The sequence below is a fragment of the Strongylocentrotus purpuratus genome, unplaced genomic scaffold (assembly GCF_000002235.5).
Source record: "Strongylocentrotus purpuratus isolate Spur 01 unplaced genomic scaffold, Spur_5.0 spur5_scaffold_9, whole genome shotgun sequence".
Lineage (NCBI taxonomy): Eukaryota > Metazoa > Echinodermata > Echinoidea > Camarodonta > Strongylocentrotidae > Strongylocentrotus > Strongylocentrotus purpuratus.
In genome coordinates this window covers 1,977,937-1,996,628 of record NW_022145615.1, presented here as the reverse complement: position 1 = coordinate 1,996,628, position 18,692 = coordinate 1,977,937, and the positions used below count along the sequence as shown (strand labels likewise).

Here is an 18,692-nt window from a genome sequence, read left to right as displayed (position 1 = left end):
TGTAGCACATTTAAGCTGTTACACAAGAAAGAGAGAGATAGAGGAAGCGAGAGGATGGGTGGGTAGGGGAGGAAAGATATGCAGACGAACACTGGCGGTGTGAGATAATACAGAAAGCAAAAAACAAAAACAAAACAAAAAACGCTGTGTGGGGGATCGGCACGACAGTAGCCTCATCACGTGTCAGTTTTGTTTATCATTCTTTAACCATTGACAAGACGAAGTTGAAGTTGAAATGATAGTAAGGAATGGTTATGATTGGTCGGTTTATCTCGTGTACTGTCAGACTTTTAAGTGTCTATTGACCGTCATCTCAACGTATCGCTCGATGTTTGACAATGTTATAGAGTCTCGGAGCCAACTTTGAGCGCCATTCAGAATTTCATCTTCTACTACGCCACGTGAAAGCTCTTGGATATTATTACTTGCCAAGTTCCTCTTGTATTTCAGAATTGCTTGGGTTGTCTTGATAGCTGTTCTTTTGGAAAGATCTAACGCCGTTCTCAAAACATCGACAAAAATACTTCAATCTATAGATCGGGATTAAAAATCGGGAATTTAGATTCAACGGATTAGAGACAGAGAAAGAGATAACTTTACGAAATGAAGCGGTATTGTCAATTAGTTTTCATCATCTCCTCGTTATGGACTTTCTCTGGATTACAGTCAGCAGATGGTAAGATTTGTTACAATTTTATTCTTCACATGTACAATCTCTACCTCAAATGACATCCGTTTTGTTTTCTTCAATATTTACCATCATCAGAACATCTGGAATGTTTTCTTTTAAGCTCTTCTCTGCTTATTTATCTATTTAGAAGATATCTACGTTAGTTGTAAATGTATTTCTATTCACTTTTCCTACAAAATATCACCTTTAAAATGATTAATTCAGTTAGTCTGATATACGGTATGATGCGTTATAGAAATACATGTAAATTCATGGGATTTGGAAATATGATCTTTATATCATGTTGATTTAGATTTTAAAAAATATACAGTTATTTTCTGAACAAATTTCTTAAATAATTTCCTTATACATACTAATGTATAACTCTCATTTAATAATGTGTAAATATACATAAGTAATAAAAAAAATTATAAGTGATTTGTCCAATTGTTCATGAGAGTAAATATCCCGTCGCAAATATTGTTAAAGCAAAATAAATAGTCTATTGGCATATTCTAGTTAAAGATCAAATACGAAACGAAAGAGTAATAAAGATAATGAATAAATATGAGAAAAGATAGAATACTTCGTAAAAAGGGGGAAGGAATATACTAGGCAGGCAGGATGAAAATGTACGATATTTCTAATGTACATCAATTTCAAAAGGAAAATTATTACAGGTTTGGCCAAAAGTGCTACATTATGTACACATGCAACAAAAATAGCAAATGCATTTACACCAAATTCATCACTAATAATTACACAATAATAAAGATTACACGATCAAATCTCCTTTTTTCAAACATGGTAAAATAAGTATGTGTAGTACGTATATTTTGGTTTAATTCAACTTTATTTTAATATGAAACGTGGAATATGTAAAGTGGGATATAACAACTAAATTATTCATACCCCTCCTAATTTAATGTTTTCTGTGTTTTTCGTAACTCAAGAATGAAACGTGGACTAGTGGAATATGGGCCTTTATTGACTTTCTGTTAGATGTAAGCTTTAATATGTCACATTCTCAAGATACATAAATCAGGGCAAATCTATTGTTCACATTCATAACATATTACAACGACTTGGTAAGGGTACTGATAATTTGGTTGTTAACCATTGAGATAACGGATGACGCGAATTAGTTGAAGTAGAAGAACTAATGATTCGTAGACTACATGAGCAGATCATATGTAATATGAATTTCGAATAACGGAGCAAATTAATTAGGTACAATGCATCATATTTCATTAGAACATCCGTTGATTCTCTGCATCACTAAAACTTTGTATTCGAAATGGGGGGGGGGGGGAATTAAAAGAAATCAAAATATAATGTAGAGTAAGGATATCTGTTTTGTTTCTGATTTCAGAGACGTCAAATATAACTTTTTCTTTAAGAATGAAAAAGCATTATGTTGAGGTATATATATTTTTTTTTTCAGTGATACAGAAACGAGTTTATCTTCGAATCACCTTGAAAATACTTTTTTTCTTCAATTCCCTGTGTTGATAATCATACGCAAAGGACTATCATAATTTATGATAATGAAACTGAAAATGCAGCATATAATCAAAGAAATGAACACGTTAAAAAGTTTTAATATGATAATAATCAAGTAATCAAGTAATCAAGACAAAAGAATATGTGAAGTATTTAGGTATTGAGTTGGCGAGCGCAATTTTATTTTCATAGTAGAATCAGTTGTAAAAAAAAGCAAATTCTCGTCTGAAATTTTTGTACAGATATCAAAGTTTGTGTCAAAGTTTTGTACATGTCTGTAGGGGATCCCACTGGAAATAAGCTCTCGAGCTTTCGTGGGTTATCCTGTTCAAGCTGACTTAATTTTGATCTTTTATTATTGTATATTGTTGTATGTTGGAAGCTTGGCGAATAAAAATCAATCAATGATAGGTGTATTGCTTTAAAACAGTTGCATACTCAGGGGGATGTTAATAATCAGTTTTTACAAACAGCAATATATTTCTAATAATAATCAGACTATTCAAAGTACATACAGTTTTCAAAAAATGTGTCTTTTCCTCCGAAGAACAGCTTGATAGGTTTCTACTATTTATAAATATAACGCGCATAACTGTTCGTGAAACAATTTTGAAGAAAAAAAAATCAATATTCTGTTGTAATGTAAATGAGATGATTTTAAAGATAAATAAAAAACGTTCACATAAGTAGCAATTTAAGATTAATTATTTACTATTCAAAACATAATTATGATCTAAGGTAATAAATTATTTTTCATCAGTAACATACTAATAAGTGATCACGTCGGGCAAAGTGTTGTTTAGCCATAGATGCGAATGTCATGGTTTTTCTAAATGTGATAGCTGATGAAATACAATTATGAATGATTATAAGTAATAGGTAAATATAATGACAATTAGGATCAGTTTGATGTTCCAATTAATTACATGTAAAGGGTCCTGTTTCGCCCGAATCAAGATGGTTACCTTCCAACCTGTTTGCTTCACCAGACCAATGTCTTCGAAGCACGGTAGATATCGTGTTCATCTCATTTAAAGAATGAATCGATCAGGATGCAACATGAATAATGAACAGGATGAAACGTGGGTTCCTCGTGGATGAATGTACTCTTCCAATTAACATCTTGATCTTTTCTGTTCATGACCTTTTCTGTCACATTTTCGTTTGAAAAAATTAACAAGAATACATGACGGGTAACCTGTCATGAATAAAAATGATTAAAACTTTCAGAATTGATACCAGAAGTGAAGCTGTAGAAAATGACGTAGGACCAATTGAACATGGATGTTTGGTACCTATCAGTTCCTTTCAAAAATAAAAGGCTGTCTTCAGAAGAGGTTTCGATGATCACTTATCTGGCGACATCCTCGACATCTGTCCCGACAGCAGTTCCGAAAACTGTCCCAAGTACTACAGTATTCTAAAGTATTTCTATCAACATCATTATTCGAAACCATGTTCATGTTCGACGGTAATGTTCCTGATAGGACCCTGACAGTCTGGCAGAAACATAGATACATTATCTTCAGTCACTCATCGGTTCTTTGTTTTTCATTTTGCTCGCTGTTTCCATGGATACACTAGTATACAAAACAAATTCAGCGTGACAGGTATTACTATATTAAGTCGTAGTCATAGGAAATTATGTATGAAGATGTTAACATGACTAATGTTAAACTGAGCCTTCCGCAGGGCATCCCAATAAAGTACAGCCTAAGAGACTGGAAATATGTCTTGAGAGCCTTAAGAAAATTTCGTCATAGTTCCGTGAAACCGGCTTATCGGTTTCGATAGCTGTCAGTCTGTTGAACATTCAAATGATTTTTACCGAATGTCCCCGAGATTGTAGATCATGCGGGCCGTACGTCTGTTTCATGAAACAGTTTGGAAGAATTCTTTTGCTTGATGACTCAATTGTCATTTTGATCCCAAATGGACATGACGCTAGTACGCAAAAACTTTGGGAGGTTATCAACAACACCACGGCGCCAAGCCTGTGGACAGTACAAAATAAATGAATGTAATTTTAGCCTTACGTAACTGAAAATGACTCATTATTAGTTGGGAAACTTGTATTGATTCCTATAAACCACTGTGTTGTAAACACCTAGGAGACAAAGATATATAGAAGGGTTGTAGTTGTAGTTCGATAGGATTGTTTAGTTGGATGTAATTGTAAACAAATTGTTCCGGCGACATCGCTTCCGCAGTCAATATCTTTAATTAACCGAATTCCTATCTTCAACTCCGGACCATACGCAATGCCTAACATTAACCCTATACGCACACCATAACATCTGATTGAGGGGAGGCCTATGGGTTTCGCCACCTACCCCCATTCTAAGTTTGATATTGGCCAATATCAAATTCGACACCTCTTATTTTACTGAGAATCTTAAAGTATATTCGTTTGTATACTTGTTTGAATATGTGTGGGAAATTTGTCTAAAATTTTGGCCCGACACTCCCCAGCCCATTTAATATGTTACGCCCTATAGGTCGCGCCCCATCCAGTGGTCTATCGTTTTCTTTCTTTCTTTTTCGATCGTTGGAGGCATAAGTTCCTATCCCAGTCCTTTTCGCCTTATGGAAACGAAGCAGTGTTTCGTTGAAGGCTCTCGAATCTCCTACGGGAGATATTGGATTCGAACCTTGCTTTATAGTGCTTACATCTTTGGACACAGAGTTTTAGCCACGTTAGCCACTGACAACTCATGTGTATTTAGCTGGCAACGATACTACTACTGCTACTACTACTAATAATAATGATAGATCCACGTATAAAGCGCATATATATATATATATTCTACTAAGCTAAATACAATGTATCATATTAAACCCGGCTGCAATTAAGCCGCTAAAGCATTCAAGGAATTTCTTACTACCGGGAACCCATTTACTTCACCTGGGTGGAGAGTGGTAAATGTACATTTATGTTTTGCGAAAGGACATTAGTGCCGCGACGGGACTCGAGTAAGATTCATGACGCTATCATGGTTAAAAAAAAAACATTATAAGGCGTTTCTATTTAAAATCTAAATTCTTTTGTTTTCGCTTTTCCCGGCGCCCTCGTCTTTCTCTCTTCCATTCAGGCGGCGTGTGCTGGAGTTCACCCCCGAACGGTAACCCGTGTTCACAGCTCATCAAGCTACATCTCTCCAAAGAAGAATGCTGTCACAACCAGGGGCCAACGATCTCTTGGTCGAGGGAAGATCTCGATCTGGGTAAACTCATGAGGACATTGTTAACATCCAGAATTGCATTATCGGAATGTATCCCGTGCCGAGGTGAGTCATTGACCGGTAAGTGCACGTCTTCATGTATAGCACCGTGACCACCACCTCACCCACCCAACCCCACCCTCTCTATACAGGGTATGTATGATACTAATCAGAGGGTGGTATTCTCGAAAGCGGACTAACTTTAGTCCATGGTTTAATCCTTCGACTAAGTATGGAATGCCAAGTGTGACGAAGTGTCCATATGAATATGTTTTTGAAAAAAATAATCTGTCACTAAATCAAAATAAAATGTTTTCATTAAAGAAATATTTTGTAATAACGCAGTTAATTACAACAATATAACTATGAAATAATTATGTTATCATGGTAATTTAGGGACATTTCAAATTATTCAAAAATATATTAATATAGACACTTGACTTCCAATACTTAGTCGGAGGATTAAACCACTGACTAAAGTTAGTCCGCTTTCGAGAATACCACCAAGAGAGTCATCTGGATCTCTTCTGCGAGGGAGTCACTCATCTTTCCGAAGCGAAGGTTCTTGATTTCGAAACATACGTTTCCGTTAGCAGGGGGTTCATGATTCCGAAATTGAGATAAGGTTCACGATTACGAAGGTCCGTAATTCCTAAAAATAAAGATTAAATCAGAGTGTGTTAGGAGTCTAGAGCATGGACAGTTTTTAAGAAAGATGCACTGTATTTACCTCGTCAATATTCGTGTAATGACGTCGTTATCAAATATGTGCTTTTGAACCAAGCAACGATTTGGATTACATCGTCTTTCAGAACGGGAATTCTGAATTAGCGTTGATCCTTTACAATTTCCAAAGAAACAGTATGACTTACGTCATAGATCTTCATTTTTTTTGTTTAAAGAAAATAAACAAGATAGGGATTATTATGTTGCTGCTCTAGGAGAATTACGTTTGATCATGTTGAACAGGAAATGATCTATGAGGGGTGTCATCATAGCAGCAGCAGTAGTGGAAGTAATAGTAAAAGTAGTAATAGTAGCAGTATAGTAGTAGGAGTAGTACTAGTAGTAGAAGTAGTAGTAGTAGTAGTAGTAGTAGTAGTAGTAGTAGTAGTAGTAGTAGTAGTAGTTGGGGTAGTTTGAAGGACGTGGAGAAGGAGGAGGGTTTTTTTTTTAATCCGTTCATTGAACGAAAATTTCTTGTGAAACAGTCCAAAAACTGATGCATTCATAGATTTCATAGGTGCATTGTTCAAAATAATATAAAAATAATACAATAAATTCACCGAAAGAGATATAAAACAAAAATTTGAATTAGATATGAAGAAGAATCTTTCAACCTATTTCACTTCAAATTGATACTGAAAATAAACAAATATTTCAAATTATAAAGTAATGGGAGAAAAGGAGAAATGGAAAGGGACAAGCCGGGGAAGCGACACAGAGAAGAGAGGGTAAGAGCAGGGATCTGGTGAGAAATATATATATATAAGAGAAGGAGGAGGAGGGGTAGGAGAACTTTTTTAAGGAAAAAGAGGAGGTTAAGGAGTAAGATGAAGAGTGACTTAGTGGGAGGAGGAGGAAGAAGTGGAGAAGAAGAATTAGCAACAATAGAAATAATAGCAGGAGAATTAGTCAGTAGGTAAGGACATAGAAAACAAGAAATATACTCTCCTGAATATTATTTTAAATTATGCGCAATGTGCAATTTATAATTGTTACGTTAAAAAGATTGTCAATGGTTCTGTTTTTTTACCCACATACTTTAAAAAAAAGATTCAAGCCGTTGCTAATATTATTTTTAAGGTATGAATATGTTAGCAAAGAAAATGATACTAGGCAGCAAATGTTATGTTTCACTGAATCATTGAGTAATTAATGTAAATATGTATTGAAATTATGGAAATAAACCCTCACTTGAGGATAAGAGAAAAAAATCAGAACTATGTTCCTTTTTAGAACACGAGATGGCGGTACAACATCGAGGTAGAAGGTAACACGTTGACTCAATTGTCGTATAGCCCATGTATTGTTCGTGTACTTTATATTCATAATCTAACTCCCCCTAATTTCTAACACGATTATCGAACCTAATTTAGATATCAGTTACTCTCATAGTCGTTGGTAAAAACTAGATTTATACTACTAAAATATAATTAACTTATTATAAACCATTTATATTGGAACTCTCTATCTGTGATAAACTGCACTGTAATGAAGTTCTGGATGGTTTTAAAAATTACAAAATATTTGTGTGACATTGTCAAAACTATTTTACCAAAAGGTAACACATTTTGCATTGCAAAGCTGTATTGGAGCTTGTCTGATTTTACAGAAAGACCGCCCTCTACCTACATGTCTTAGTTTTGACTACCAAGGCAACCTAACTATTCAACGGTTTTAAGTTTTATGGTGATATTATTTTACATTGTAATCTTCAAATGATCCTAATTTACCAATGTAAACCCCCCTACTTATCCCGATTACCAGACTATATAATAATCTAATCTAATCTTAGATTATAAAACATCTATATGAATATTTTGTATGATAACACTTAACATATCATATCAACTTGAAATTGAATGCTAGTTTGTTAGTCTCCTAGTAAAGTAAATCAATACTCGTCTTTAATATTATACAGTAATAACATGTTGCTAATACTGATGTAATTTAATATCATTTATATCTTTAGTTGTAGGATTACAGAAAACATGCCCGACGTTTATCATTTTGTACATTATGTTTTCAGACGGTAGAAAGGTTTATTGCCGATAGACGCAACAAAAGAGATAGGCACAATGAAAAATGGCGCTTACTTTCAGAAATTTTAGAAAATAACCCCGTTTAAGCAGTCCAAGCAGATGATAGAACGCTGACTGAAATTCTTTTTTTTTGTGGGGAGGGGGGGGGGGGGCATTTTGACGATCGCTGATGTTTTCTATTCTATATACTTTTAGTTCCATTTAATTTCTTCTTTGATCTATTGTTGTTACTAGGATATAAATGTCTGTATATCTGTATTATGTTTATGTTGTATGTAAAACATTGTTGGATTAATACAAACTTCTCAATTGAATGTTTACCCAACACGAATTGAAAACATGTTGACTTTTGTGGCTATTTAAAAACGGGAAATTTGTACAAGTATATTTTTTTTTCCATATAAAAACTATAAATACAAGTATGGGAATAGATAGATAATGATTTTTTTTAATACGGCTAGATTGCTCTATTCTTTCTCGATGTCCGGATTAAGTAAAACAATTTCCTGCATAAGAGATCGGAATATATTTCAAAAGGAATGATAATTGCCAATGCAGGTTTAAAAGGAATGAGTATTTTAGTTGATGGAAACAGCTATGTTTTTTTTATATGAAGCTCAACATGTTGTGTTAAACTAAGGTAAAACAATCATTGTTTGTTTTCCGTTTCGAAGATATTGGGCGAAAATACTTACTCATTGCCGAAATTCAAAGTGTTAAAGCTTATCTGCCGTAGTTTACAGGAGGGATTATACTGCCCTGCATGGTTATCTCATCAACTCAGCTCTCAGTTAACATAAGAAAAAGAGGATCATGGGGGACCAATGGTCACCGATTAAGCATGGTTTGTTATGTAGAGGGCGCAAGTAGTTACAAGTAGTGCAGTGGGCATTTAAAGACAGCAAGAAAGAGTATAGCTCTAACACTGTTTTAAACAACATTATACTAACAGAAACGTGTGAAGAGATGCAGTGTCGTGATGACCAGAAATGCATCATAGATCACAACAACCGAACCCGCTGTGTCTGCCAACCCCACTGCGAGAACATCGAGTACGAAGGAGCCGTATGTGGGACGGATAACTACGAGTACGGGTCCGTGTGCGAGCTCCTGACCGAGCGATGTATACAGTCCAGCGAAGTCGAGGTGGCATATTACGGGCAATGCCAGGGTAAGACCGCTGATAATAATAGGGACTTTTAGATTTGTACGTCGACATAGTGGACTGCTACGTGTGACGTCATTTCGTCAGTGACTTAAAATGACGTCACACGTAGCAGTCTACTATGTCGACGTGCAAATGTAAAAGTCCCTAATACTTATAACAAGACTTAGGCGAACCCGACTCAAGCCTTTGCCTTACCCTTTGTTAAGTCATCCGTAAAAAATAGAACAGGCTCTACCTTATTATTCTGATGGTGGTGGTTATTTTCCCTGACTGCTAAGAAAGCATAAATGCTTGTAAGTATATCAAAGAATAGTTATTTACTGGACACGCAAATAGTTAATAGGACCGTTCGTTCATTTTCATAATATATAATCATAAATAGGCTTCCGCTACTTCGTTTATAATATTTCAAAATTTTGTAGAATTTAAAATGAATTACAGAAAGAAAATCAATGTTACTTATTAGGTGAACTTATCTATCGGCAAATTGAAAAATAGGCGGACCTGTTTTTACCCCTGTTGGCTTATATTAATTGTGAGATCATAAATTCTTCATTTATTATCATCATCATCATCGTCGTCTTCGTTGTTGTAGTCATTATTTTTACCATTTGTTCTTGTTGGAAAATTTCGGCCGACAAATATTGAATTTGCCAACAAGAAGAAAAGGAATTAAGGCCTCTTATTTTTATATTTTGCCTTGAGATGTTCAGGCTTTTAAGACCAAAACAATCGGGACCCCAAAAACGAATTTATTTTCCTTTACCGAAATATCTCAAAACAGGTTTAAATATGTCAACAGCAATTATAAATTTGTGCAAATAAATTTTGAAAGAGGTCGTCACCACTCAACACGCACCATTTTTGCATTGTCTCTGCTATTTCAATCTCGATCCCCCTCTCGCTCTCTCCCTCTCTCTCTCTCTCTCTCTCACTCTCCCTCTCTCTCTCTCTCTCTCTCTCTCTTCACTATTGTCATGATCGTCACCATCATCACCGATGTCGTCATTGACCTGATAAATGTCTAACCATCTCGTCTTCTTATCTCTGGCAGATTCCTGTGATGGAGTTACGTGTCCACGAGGGCGCCGTTGCGTCGAAGACCAGGCGGGGCGTCCTCACTGCGTTCTCTGCTGGGCGGTGTGTCGCTATCATTTCCGCGATACCCAATACGTGTGCGGACGTGATCAGATTACCTACGAATCCCTGTGCCATCTACGACTTAGCTCCTGTCTCATCGGCAAGGCTGTAGGCATCGCTCACGAAGGACGATGCGAAAGTGAGTTTTCTGTCGTGTAGCCACAGGCAACGAAAGAATGCACTTTTTAAAAATTGTCGCCGTCGTCGGTATTCGTCGACTGGCGACTAAAAATGGTGATCACAAACATAATCCACCCGGATTGCACCTTTTCTTGCACTTGTACTTATATTGAAAATGAAAGAACTCTATTCTTTGGGGGATATAGTACCAGAATATTTCAATGAACCATCTGTTCGCTAATATGAAACACTTGTTGGTACATTTAAATACTAAAGTCCCTTTCAACTATTCTTTTCTCCTTTTTTTTGAGGGGGGGGGGGGCGCTTTTTGGTGGGGGAAGGTATTGGAGCTAGCTGACTTATCGACACATCGACAATCTTTATCCATCACCATTATCCCCATTCAATAATTATGTGCTAGCGACTCCCATTATTCCCGACTGTACCAATGTACAAAACGTGAAAAATAATAATAATAATAAATGGTGCTGTTTTTGACAATGTGAAATTCACTTGTATTTTTGTTTTGAGTTCTTCAATATTTCCTTTGTCAATTTTGTCTCCAGATTTCACTTCATGTTCTGCTTTGAGCTGTGTTCGCGGTAATCAATGTGTGATGGATCCCATCGAAGAGGAACCAAGATGCGTCATGTGTAACATCACCTGCCCAGAACGGTGGCTCAGCGGTCCAGTCTGTGGTAGTGACGGCGTCACCTACCCGACACAGTGTCACCTACATAACCACATGTGTGCGAACGACACTTATGTTGAGGTGGATCGTCGTAGCCCGTGCAACGGTAGGCAACTTAAATAGAAGATTGAGAAGAAGAACAACAAAAATATTAATGAAAAAACAAGACGGAGAACAGTCTAATATGTGTGTCTATTGGTGCATGTTCAGGTACCCCCACCCCTCCCCCTCAAAAAAAAAAAAATCTGTATCTATCGGGCTTATGCCTTGAAATTATAGGGCTCATCGTTTTTTTCTTAGGACGCCCATGCAGGCAGGAGACATCAGCTATTATAGTCATACAAATGTAATAAACTGACATATTTACGGAAAGATGCAGGTTCCCCCCTATGATACATGTACATGGTTTAAAAAAAGCTAAGATATAAATGAATTCTTCTCATTATTCTTTTACTCTTTTATCCATCTGTATCTATTTCATTTTACTTGTGTAGCCCCAACAGTAAAGGAGTCACTATTTTACATTGGGGCAATGATTGAAATCGTTTTACAAGTTCATGACCTTATACTCTCTACATAGTCGTAACGATCTTAGCCTTATCATCCTTATACTTGAACTATGTTTAATACAACCCTGTATGCTGATGCATGATTTTTTCAAGGGAGGGGGGGGGGGGGGGGGGGGGTTTAACATTTATAAATCGGGTCGAAAATTTCGCAACGACTCAGCCAGCCGCTGAATAAGCCGGGGGGGGGGGGGTAAGAGGTTATTTTTTTTTTTTTTTGGTCTCGAAATTTGAAAATTTGACATTTTGCTCCGATGGGGGGTAAGGTCAGCTTTAAAAAAATAATTTAAAAAAATCCAAAGGGGGGGGGGGTTTACACACACAAAAATACCAAAGGGGTGGGGGTTAACCCCCAAACCCCCAACCCCCAACCCCCCCCCCCCCCTGTGTACGCGCCTGTGTTCGCTCAATCATTTCTGTTTCTCCTATTTTATTTTCTTACTCTAGCTTTCTTAGTAAAATATCAATCATAAATAGCGCCATCTAGATTCAACGAGACTATACTTTCATCCGTTTTTGTGAGCGTCAATCAAATATATTTTCAAATGCTCAAGATTTTAATATCTAGCTTTGGGTTTAAAACTGCATTCTAAGCATCCCATTTGTCATTATTAGATTTGATTTGGTTTGATTTAATTTGATTTGGTTTGATTTGATTTGAATTTACATTCGTTTTCTTATCTTTATGTCTTTAGTGGAAACAGCAAACAGTGGTGAGGAGTCTGGATCTATCGACCACACAACATTCCTCGATATCGTCGAACCAATCGCCGTTCCACTCGATCAGGTCAACAATACGGGTCGGTCGTTGCGTCAGAGATCGAATCCGATAGAACAAGTCAATAACGAAGTTGAGGATGTTACGACGGAGATCTACGACATCGAAACTACGATCGTGACGGAGATCGAAGATGTGGAGGATCCTCAGGTGTCGACGGACGGTGACGGGCGTGATGGCGAAGGGAGGTCGAATAAGGAAGAGGCCGTCGTCGAGAGGGATGGCGAGGCATAGACATTGGGGAATTAAATTTAGAAATAGAATAGAGAATGGCAAATTAATTTGCATGAATGATAGTTACAATGCATACTGGCAGACCCCTCGCAACGCTCATCTGCTCCCTACGTTTTTTTGTTTGGAATTGTTTTTGTTCAGCTTTTTTCTCTTTCAATCTCTCTGTAGCCTATATGCCTTTTCTAGTCTATCTATGGATCATGTATGTCTCTTATAGAATGTATCTTTATAGTTTTTTGTCGTTCAGCCATATATATTTATCTCCTTGTATGGATTTTTTTCATCGTTTGTCTATACATGAATTTCAAGTTTCCTAATATCTATATTTCTTATTTACTCCTTTTCTTTTCTTTTTAGCTCTCTCTCTCTCTCTCACACTCCACCCTCCCGTCTCTCCTTTCCTTCCTCCCCCTTCATCCCTCTTTAGAGTTCTTGATTTGCTTTATCTTCTATTTCTTCTCTTCTTTTTCCCTTTTTGTACCATTTCGTCCCCAACATTTAACTCCTCGCAAATGTTTCTGCCGTTTCGATTGTAAATATGAAGCTTTCTCTTTGCTGCATCTGTATTGTAAATAAATGTAAATTAATTGATTCACTGTCTTTGCTGTGTATTGTAAATATGCGTAGTCCGCGTAGCTGACATGTTCATAAAAATTGAATATTTAGTATTTTAGAAATGGATGTAAAAACAATATACTACGTTTTACATCATCGCAATAGTGTGCTCCGTATTTACATACTTAAATGTTGAACTGCCATAAATGTTTATTCATAAGAATAGTATGCTGTGAAAGTTTCTAAACTAGTTGTAATAACTTTGTTCCCTGAAGCAGTGTATAGGTACTTTGCGTTTCTGAAAAAGAAAAGCCGAAATTCTCTATCAATCACCAGAAATATGAATCATGAAATTCTCAATATAAATAAGTAGATTTGCATATGTTTTTTTTATAAAGCAAAATAAGAGTCAAAAGAGATTCCATGACTGACAATTTGTGTGCATTTTGTGTTGTTCAATAAGGCCCACTCCCGTTTATAGCAAATCAATTTTTATGATGTTTTCTACAGGTGAATTATTTAGGAGTCTCTCACGTGGTATCACCCGAAAGAGAAATAAATTGTCTTATTGATTTTGGTAAACAAAATGTGTTTCTTTGAGATATTGCTTAAGAAATTTTACTTTTACTTTTCAGGAACACACTGTTTTATTTGGCAAAACTGCGACCTCTATCCACAACCAGATAGTTAAATCAAACTGAATAAATAAAAATCATAATTATAATACTGATAACAATAATAATGATGACGATATAATTTGAAAAATAATTATTAGATTCTTATATATTTTTTCTTCTATCTGGACCCCCTTGCATTGTTGTTTTCTTTTCCCTTTTTTTATATATTTTTTATTTTACTTTTTCGTCTTAAAGATAGTTAAAGTGTCTGTATTTGCTTATTTTACTTAATTTATTGTTGTGTGCTTATAATATTTTTTAGTTTGTTTTTCATTATGTAATGGGCGATCCAACTTCACATGCAGGTTTTCGCAACCTGCATGGAAAGCCCCGCATATAACCTTTGTAAATATAGTTAACATTTACTTTTACTTTGTATACTTTGGTTTTTATATTGCGAAATAAATTGAGTTGAATTGAATTGAATTCCATAGCGCATTAAACTCAGACGCCCTCTATAGTAGGTTTTTACAAAGTAGGTTTTTCACGTCATAATGTTCACGTTTCGTTTCATGGTCGACTCGTTTCAATTGTATCTTCTGCATATTATAACAAATAATTTTAGCCTCCTTTCAACTTTGTGTAGTTTTGAATAGAGATAGCGTTTAGTTCATAAAGTATTTTTGTTTGTTGCCATCATTCATATAATATGCTGCACTGCCTATTCTGAAATTTCAAGAAATATTTTCTCCATCGAAAATTTTATTTCCATGATTAGTTTAAGACATTGCCTTCAATATACCTCATATTTCTTCCATGTTTACCTCATTTTTAAGTCTAATACTTTTATATTGTTTGATTTGTATTTTATGTTTTAATTCCTGAATTTATGAGCTTTTTACAAGGTTGTATAATACATGAGAAGATCGTATGATGCGCATGTTGTAAATAAAATAAACCTGAACAAAATTAAATAAAATAGAATTTCTGCGCATTTTGTTTTATTATGTTATATTGATTTGATGACTGCATCTGTATTTCTTTGTTGCATTGTAATTACGAGGCTTTACTAATTTCCTGGTTATATCATTTATTTTTATCATTTCCACTTTTTGTTAATTTATCCTTCTTTCTCTCTCCCTCTGTCTCCCTCTGTCTCTCTCTGTCTCTCTTTCTCTCTCTTTCCTCCCCCTCTCCACTCCTGTTCTTTTCTCCACTCCTTTTATTGCCCTCCTCTTTTTTCTCCAGTTAATGAAGTTCAGTTTTCTTTAAACAGTTGTATAATCAATCTCAAATCGTTAATTCATATTTCCCGTGTTTTTTCTCTCTGTATACTCGCACGTCCTTTTCGACTTTCTCCCGGCAGAATGACTAATATTAATTGATTGAGTCAACCGAAAATTACATATTAGTACATGTTAACATAAACTTTGATCGAAAGTATTTAAAAACAATCTGGAAATTCATTCTTTCCAGATTCTTATCACGGTACTTCCATTTATGATTTGTTGATAAATGAGTTTAGAAACCGTCAATTCCCAAGAAAGTGTTATGATTTATTATTTAACATTGTTTTCGGCAATGAAAGTTCATCTATGGGCAGGAAAACAAATAATGCAAGCTATTATTTTTTGAACGATTTTTTTTTTAAAGCAGGAACTTTTGTCTTTGGTCATTCATCGATCAAAGTAAAAGAAAACAAATACAGAGAAATGCCCAAAAGGGGTATTTAATTTGTTATAATTTGGTGTATCGTTCTAGCATAAAGAGTTTTGCGCAATTCAGTCAATTATTCAAACTTGAAGTTGTTTTAAATATACCTCTAATACTCTCTTGTTTAGAATATAAAATCAGAGAAGAAACAGATGATGATGATAATGGTCACGACGATGATGATGATGATGAGAAGGAGGAGATGACGATTAAAATGACGATAGTGATGATAACGAACACGACCACAACGATGATGATTATGATGATGATGATGATGACAATGATGATGAGGATGGTGATGAGGAGGTTGGTGATGAGGATGGTGATGAGGATGATGATGAGAACGAGGAGGAAGATGATGATGATGACGTTAATGACGATGATGATGATGATGACGACCACGACGACCACGATGATGATGATGTGTATATTAACCGCTAAAATGCACAAAACTAGGATATGCATGTAGGCCTATCATAGAGCTTATCATCGTTTTTCAACGGAAGGATCTAAAGTTAAACTTTATAGACTGAATAAGCTCACATAGCAGTATAGGTTATAGGTATCAACCTTGTATTTTAGAAATGTATACAATTTTTGTTTCAAGTGCACTCGTCATCAACCACAATGTCGACGAGCCTTGAAATTGACCGGCGGTCGAGTGATTGGTCAAGGAAACGATTCGTTTTACCCCTCCTTGTTTTTAAGCATTGACCTCTGCTGACCAGACGGTTGTTAAAATAATTTATAACATCCAGCTTGTCCAGTGGAACATTTAAAAATAACTTTAAGAATAAAGAAGAGCCGAGTATCATGCAGCCATTACAATACAAGTTTTGTTCGGTAAGTCATAGGATAATAAACCCTCATAATTTGGACTATTTGAGTTCGAGTCAACTTCATAATACCTGGAAAGCGATAGAAAAGTTAAGCGCTATATAAGTCCAGACTATAATAATTATTATCATTTTTATTATTATGTTTAAAAATATGTAGATGCAATTTAAAAGAAATTCATTTAATCAGTGATTCACAACAAAGATCTACTATTTTTAGTCATTCTCTTACCTATTGTATTATTCGCTATTATACTGTGCGTGTTGTCTTTCATTCGACACGTGACTCATACATTCATTTTTCGACCTCTACGTCACATACAGGATGATTCGGTGAGTTTAATACTCATAGAATCGTGACTAAGCTTTTTGAAGAAGAAAAGAGAAATAAAAAAAAAAATCGTTTTATAATTTTGTCATAAACCATGTGTGATTAATAGCCATAACGTCATGACCAAGCAACCGTGTTTTGATAATCTCCATCTATGAACTATATTAACAATACAATATTGTCTTCCTCACCCCATTGCCGTGCGTATATACAGTCAAACCTGTTCTTTCTTCTTGTTGTTGTTGTTGTTGTTGTTGTTGGTTTTTATGGTGTTTTCCATCATCGTTGGATGATTTTCGTGACCACCGGTTCAGGAAGAACTCTTCTGTTTCACGTGAAGAGTGATTTCTAATGAAGCTTGAAGTTGAATCAAAGGAACGTGGATACAAATTTAGGCCACTTGCCTTCGAGGAAAAGGGCCATAACAAAATATTCTTCTCTTAATCCCATTTGAATTATCGCTAATGCCCTCTCTCCTTCGTAACCTCCCCTTTCTCGCATTCTCTATGTTCTCCTTCACTTTTTTTATTTTCTCAATTTCGGCTACTACAGTACATATCATCATCTCTTTTTTTATTTTTTTATCCCACCTCTTCATATTTCCCTCTTCAGTTTCATCTTAATCCATTTGTTAACACTCATTATGTCATCCTCCAGCTCCCATTCACACCCAATCACCCATCTCTAGCTCGTCGCGTCTCCTCTTCTCCATCTTCTTCTCATCCTACCTAACCCCACCCCCTCAAATTACTCCCTTCTTCCCGACCCCTATCACATGTTTCTGTTTTAGTGCTTTTCACCCTTCTGTACATGTACTAGTTATCCCATGTTCCTATATGCGCTTGGTTCAAGGGCCGGTGTTTTGGTCTAGAGGAGATGGTGGAAGGATGTTTCATTCGGTAGTTCCCTGGGCATGGTAGGTGTGCCGCTAGAATGTGACGATATCTTCCCATCTACAGAGATAAATATCTCTACCTCAAAATTCACCTTGTTTAAGTTTGCTTCATCATAGACCTAACTGTATGGTCCATGGTATTATTACCAGGGGGTTTTCCCTGAGAAAATGTAAATCTGCATTACTTATTCACAATAAAATCGACCATTATGCTAATAATCAAATCAACTAATTGCCTAATTTCATTCCAATCGCAATTTTTTTTGGAGATATGTTACACTTGTCATATTAACATTTATATATCATACATAATTTTTATGCACAAATCTAAGAGGTTTAATTATAATTTTTTATTGTTTATCACTCTGGTCTAGGTTTTAAACGTATAACCACAATTTTGCCTGGGCTGACGTTCCTTGCAAGAATATCAACCTTTTGAGTTGAACAAAATAATACAAAATTGACGACGATTTTTTTTTTTTTTCTACTTTTTTTTGGGAATAAATTTTCAATTTTGTTTAGGGGTGGCTGTTGCAGCTCATACGATTTTCGTTCTTCGTACTCAGATATAAATACTTGTGGAATTCACTAAAAATAATTAATTTTAATGAAGTTAAGTGAACAATTACAATTAAACTCTTAAAAAGATTAAAAGGTGCGATAGCTTGACAAAAAAACAATTCCTACAAAACCTATGTCAACTTAAATTATATTACGACTTGGAGTGCGGGGTAGAAAGTGTGTTCAAATTACATAATGCGACCATAGGGAATGGATCTGAGTATATACATGTACAATAAGTAAACAAAATGTATGTTATCAATTATCGACAAAAAGTATTTAAAACATTAAGCTCTCTAGAAAGGGCTTGGTGGTAATACATGTACTA

The 18,692-nt window shown here is 35.5% G+C and overlaps 1 protein-coding gene across 2 annotated transcripts; it reads left to right on the top strand.

Moving 5' to 3' along the window:
- LOC577735 (follistatin) lies at positions 1-14,997 on the top strand. Of its 2 annotated transcripts, none has more exons than XM_011678917.2 (6): positions 1-676; positions 5,266-5,460; positions 9,112-9,330; positions 10,382-10,606; positions 11,154-11,384; positions 12,540-14,997. In XM_011678917.2, the coding sequence occupies exons 1-6, from the start codon at positions 604-606 to the stop codon at positions 12,854-12,856; spliced, it is 1,260 nt and encodes a 419-aa protein (XP_011677219.2). In that variant the 5' UTR covers positions 1-603; the 3' UTR covers positions 12,857-14,997. The 2 variants fall into 2 exon arrangements, with proteins under 2 accessions (XP_011677219.2, XP_783040.4); XM_777947.5 differs by having other exon boundaries at positions 5,266-5,475.
- Positions 14,998-18,692: the final 3,695 nt, after the last annotated feature.